General features: G+C 41.9%; 1 protein-coding gene across 1 annotated transcript; it reads right to left on the bottom strand.

Annotated features, from left to right (window-relative positions):
• Positions 1-577: 577 nt before the first annotated feature.
• LOC309549221 (uncharacterized protein) lies at positions 578-1,632 on the bottom strand (the record flags this gene model as incomplete). Its single annotated transcript, XM_082249336.1, has 2 exons — positions 578-1,157; positions 1,301-1,632. 2 exons carry the CDS (start codon positions 1,630-1,632, stop codon positions 578-580), a joined length of 912 nt encoding a protein of 303 aa, XP_082105462.1.
• Between the last annotated feature and the right edge of the window lie 4,418 nt (positions 1,633-6,050).

Genomic DNA, 6,050 nt, shown 5'->3' with positions numbered 1-6,050 from the left:
ACTTGCCACATGCAGAAGGAAACCCCCCTCCTTCTTCTGCATGTGGCAAGTGTATGCACAGGCCAGGGCTGGCACACACTTGCCACATGCAGAAGGAAACCCCCCTCCTTCTTCTGCATGTGGCAAGTGTATGCACAGGCCATTGGGCTGGCACACACTTGCCACATGCAACATTGAACTAGAACAATGGAAGAATGATAGACATCAAAAGAACTGACATACATGTTTAATAAAAGCTGTATGTGAAGATATCACAAAGTTTACAAGATGAATGATTTTAGACAAAATTATCCTGCCATGCCACTTCCCCATCAGGCGAGACAAAGAAATCCGCAAACTTATCTCTGATGGTCATGACTCGTGCTGTTGTTCGTAAGTCCATAAACTGCACGCGGTGCATGGGGTTACGTGGCTCTGGTTCAACGCTGCTCCTGTCGCTTCTCCTTAGGAAATTGTGCAAAACACAGCAGGCCAGGACAACCTTGGTGGCATTGTCAACATCCAGTTGCATACATGACAGCAAAACCCTCCATTTTGCTGAGCACACACCAAACGCACACTCCACAACACGACGAGCTCAGCTCAGCCGATAATTGAATATACGTTTGGTGTGACTCAGTCCATAGCCACTGTATGGCCTCATCAGATTTTCTGCCAGTCCAAATGCTTCGTCGGCCACCATGACCAATGGCAAGCTTGGTTCCTCAGTACACGGTAGCGGCCTGCTTGTTGGTATGTTGAGTCGTCCTTCGTGTAGCCGACGTCCAAAGGCCGATTCTCGAAAGATGCGGGCATCACCCTGGCTGCCATATGCTCCTACATCAACAGCAAGGAATTGAAGATGGGCATCAGACAATGCCAGGAGTACCACAGAAAAATATTTCTTGTAGTTAAAGTATGCAGAGCCGGAATGGGGGGGCTTCTTCACCCTGATGTGTTTTCCATCAAGGGCACCGATACAGTTGGGGAACTGGGTTTTCTCCCAAAATTCGTCGACAACTGCTTCCCACATCTCTTCAGTCGGCTCCGGCATGACCACCTCCTTCAACTGCTCCCATATTGCCGCACATGTCTCCTTAACAATTTTGGCCACCGTGGAGACACCGAGCAGAAAATAGTGGTGTAAGGAGACAAAGCTTTGGCCAGTAGCAAGAAACCTAAAATAAAAATAAAAAATGATTACATATTACATCTATCTTTCAAAAATACATTGAAAATGTTTTAACTAGGACCTCACCACCTAACCCTCTTAACCCAAGTACTAACCCTATACAAAACACCCACAAATGATTTCACTTACCGAAGTGTCACAAGCAGCCTTTCCTCCGGTGACACACTGCTTCGCATGTTCGTGTCCATCCTGGATAGCCTTGGCCTGAGCTTCTCCAGCAGGTCATCGAAAAGCGGAACGGACATACGTGAGAAGTTGTACCACTTGTCCGGATACATGCGGAGTTGGGTGTACATGGTGGTAAAGTACCCCACGGACAGACGCTGCAACATGACAGGATGCACCCAGAACCTTCGCCGTATGCTCCTCTCATTCTCCTCCTCCAACTGTCTCCTTCTACGCATCCTTCTCAAGATGATGAGCAGGATCGCCTCATCAACCTTCTGCATAACAGGATCCATGACTCAGAAATGCAAAAAATACTCCGAAAATACAAGAAACACTCTCAACCGATCTGAAAATGCTCTCTCCTCTCTCTCTCTCCTACCAAAATGGCTTCCACACATTGCATTGTGGTTATTTTGGGTGTGGAAAATGGAGGAGGACTGATTTTTTAAAAAAACGCTATTTAGCGCTGACGCGGCTTAACGCGGCTTAACGCTCATTAACATAATTTGAGAAACGCTGTTTAACGCGCGTTTTTAACGCCGGTTTTTCCCGGCGTTATAACTAGCTTGGACGTACGTTTTTTTGAACGCCCCGTGTGCATGGGGCCCAAAAAATAAAGATAGGAGGGGTGGTGGATCAGAAAACTGATCCCATGGGGCCCATATTTGTATGAATTTGACCATCCTATCCCATTTCCTTCTCCAGCTTTCTAACCTCTAAAATGCTATTGATCAAGTCTATCTGGGACGGGACTGTACCTCACTCTATCTTGGGAAAAAGAAGGCAGAAGAGATAATTAATCAGGCTTAAGGGGAACTCTAATCCTAGGTCTTGTCATGGGAAATCAGCACTCCATTTCCAAAAGTCTTGTTTCTATGGTCACTGTCAGAAAATATGATGAAGTATACCAACTTCACATTCATATTGACAGCATTTCTTGAGAATAGAAGGAATATAGAAAATCTGGCGTTTTATACTAAAACATAGTAATTGTATAAGTGTATTTATGGGTTGTCACACAGAGGACTTGGATTCATTCTCCTGCATCCTATTTCACAGGGACTGGGACATTGAAGAATTGTCTCCCATTTTTTTTATATAATTGTTGGCCACTTTCATTGGAGAGAGAGTGGAGGTGTTTATATAGATCAGCGATCAAGTGAGGCTGTGAAGGGCCTTGAGGCTAGGGGATATGCATTTTTTGAATTGTATATAGAAATAGAACATATATAAAGAGAGATTATATTTATTTCTGACATCTATAAAAGTTTTATGCTGGAGACAGACTAGGTGTACAACATATTAGAGTTGGACTACTGCAACTTGTGCCCAGTGTAAGGCAGTGATGACTGAGAATATTGCATAAAATATTAGAGAAGATTTGCCATAGGAATGAGAAAACGTTTCAATGCAGTGGTTTCAGATGGACACTGTAAGCTGCGCAGATTATAAAAGAGGCGTCCCTAGGTGTGTGAATTAGATTTTAGATACATCAATCAACAGGGTTGAATCAGAAAAATCAATCTGCACTCTATCTCCATCCAACTATTTTAAGCTGATTGAGTTGACCAAGATAAATGTACATGTTGTAGAATAGAATGTTTCATTAGGTCAAAGGCTCCATGGCCTACTTGGTAAATTATTCAGATAAGAGTACTGAACTGAATATTAAATGACTCTTATAATTCAAAATGAAGTTACTACGAGGCCATCGGAAGGATGGTATGAGAACAGGTAAAGTCTCAAGTAAATAAAGGATTGTTGGGAGTATGGACATTTACTTGTAGAAATCTGACCCAGATGTTAAATATCACACATAAGCTGGCAATAGACAATCTGAATCTTGGTGGTTCAGCAGGGACCATGCATGGGCAAGTTAAATCAACTTTGATACAACCAGCCTGTCGGATTTCTCATGTGATTATTGCTAGTGGCTGTTGTAGCTGCTAGCAATAATCACTGTGTGCTCCCGACAAGGATGGCTGCCCTCGCCCCCCCTGCTGGTAGAACACAATGGCTCCCTGCAGTAGGGATTCCCTTCATCAACACTGTGTTGATGGGGCAATTGAACCATGTCTTTTCTGTAGCCTGTGGTTGCAGGAAAGTAAATTGCTTCAAATATGTTTGGCCTTAGTCTATTGTTTAAGAGGTTAAGTGTGGCAATACATACTAACATTTGCTGGTAAGGTCACATTTTTCCCAGGTTTGGGATTACTGTAATGTAGTAGTGAAGAAATTAGGAGTGAGGTATTTTCCCCTTGAGCAGAGAGCTATAAAGTTTAACCATATTGGGAACAGTGTGGTGAAAAAATGTTTATAAGAATAAAGGAATTCATCTGGACCTTTTTGTTTGCCAGTGTAGATTTTAGATATTATCGGTTAGTTCTTCAGCAATAATATGTGCATTAAAATAAATAACCCTAACATAATTTAGGCATGTACTAAAGAAAATTTCTATACTGGTATTGCGGTAGTTGTGGAGGAGGAGAAACACAGTTGTAAAATGTTCGATACTAATGCCCAAAAGCTTGGCGATTACATGTGAACTATAAGTTGATGTACCATCTGGTTGGATGATACGTTCAGGAATGGTATTAGGGATTCTATTCATCAATGTAATATCTAACATTCTATGAGGTTTATTAGATAATTTTCTTTTTGTCTAGAAGTGCTTGTTCTATACGATTAATTATCTATGGACCTAACTTGATTTTAAAGTCCCACTGCTCACCAGAGGTACGCCACTGATGGAAGCCATAAAAGGCTTTGTTTTGCTTCGTGTAGCTGTTTGAATATAGTTGCTTTAAGATGCTTGTCATCTCCTTTGAAATCATTTCTGGTAGAAATACTTTGTCCCTTAATAGTAAAGTAGAGCCAAAGTTTTTTGGACATACAGCACTTCTCTTGTCCATCTCTGAAGAGTTATTCTTTGATGTAGCATGAGCAGACAGCAAGCTAAAACCCACTGGCAGGTGACATCACAGAGCTGCTCCAGGCTCTGGAAGGATCCCAACCATATTTATGAGATCCACCCAAATGCCTGATCGGCAGCTAGCTCAGCCTCCCAACACACTGCTGAGAGCTTGAGCCATCTGCTTCTAGCCCCTCCTCAGCCAGCTCCACTGAGCACTGGAGGGGCAGAGCAGAGAAAAGTGGCTGACAGTCACCACTCCCTGCTCAGAGCTGACTTAGAACATAGCAATCAGTAGCCATGTGTGTGTCCTAGAGCTGGCAGGGGACAGCTGCAGCATCACAGTGATGCTGCAGCCATAGAGATAGGTACAGTATCTCACAAAAGTTTACAGTTTTTTTTTTTAATAGATTTTTTATTGGAATGTTTACATAAAGTAAAGCATAGAGTGTAAAAACAGAGTACATCAATTAGAAACACACCCAATACATGTAATGTCTGGGTTACAATTCACAGTGAACAACAACATTAGCAAGTAACCCATGAAACACACAGTTTCCACATATAATCAAACTTTTTCAGGCCGATTGTGCAGATAATGTTTTTTCATAGTTACAGGTAGTTTTATTAGAGGCCACTACCTCTGGTAAATTAGGAGCTGTATCTTTCTTCCGGTGCCTGGGTATGACTGATTTAGAGGCCAGAAGTATGTGTGCAACAAACGAATGGTAGTCAGATGGAAAGCTTTAGATTCCTAGATTTAGGGTGGCAAGGGCAGGGGTTGGTGAGGTCAGAATTACAGTGATAAAGGAGATGAGACAGAATACTTGATTCCAAAAACTAGTGAGATTTTTACATGACCAAAGTGTATGGAAGAGGTTCCCAACCTGACCACAGTCACACCAGCACATCGGTGATCTACAAGGATAATATTGAGACAGTTTAAAGGGAGTCAGGTACCAATGTGAGATACATTTTTGCGAAAGTTCCCAGTGATTAATGCATCTAGAGGAGCTATATGTACATTTAAAAGCCTGTAACTACCGTGCTGGTGTAAATGTGCCCCAGAAGTCCTCCTCCCACTGCAAAAGGGGACTGGATTTATAGAAGGTGGTCTTACTTTGGAGGGTATTATACAGAAGGCAAATTCCTTTCAGGGAGGTGGAGTGGGAAGGATTTGAGGATTTGAGTGTACGGCCGTGGCCAAACATTTTGAGAATGACACAAATATTAATTTTTACAAAGTCTGCTGCTTCAGTGTTTTTAGATCTTTTTGTCAGATGTTATTATGGTATACTGAAGTATAATTACAAGGATTTCATAAGTGTCAAAGGATTTAATTGCCAATTACATTAAGTTTATCGATAGAGTCAATATTTGCAATGTTGACTCCTCTTTTACAAGACCTCTGCAATTCGCACTAGCATGCTATTAATTAACTTCTGGACCACATCCTGACTGATAGCAGCCCATTCTTGAATAATAAATGCTTGGAGTTTGTCAGAATTTGTGGGGTTTTGTCTTTTTGTTCATCCTCCTCTTGAGGATTAACCACAAGTTCTCAAAGGGATTAGAATCTGGGAAGTTTCCTGGCCATAGACCCAAAACTTTGATGTTTTGTTCCCCAGGCTGCTTAGTTATCAAGTTTGCCTTATGGCAAGGTGCTCCATCATGCTGGAAAAGGCATTATTCATCACAAAACTGGTCCCACTCACCTCCCTCTTCCAACTGGGATTTTAACAAACACTTTGGGGTTCATTTACTAAAGTTAGAGAGGGAAAACTTAGTCACAATTTTACA

The sequence above is a fragment of the Pelophylax lessonae genome, assembly GCF_965119305.1.
Source record: "Pelophylax lessonae genome assembly, chromosome: 1".
Lineage (NCBI taxonomy): Eukaryota > Metazoa > Chordata > Amphibia > Anura > Ranidae > Pelophylax > Pelophylax lessonae.
This window is presented reverse-complemented; position numbering and strand designations above follow the sequence as displayed.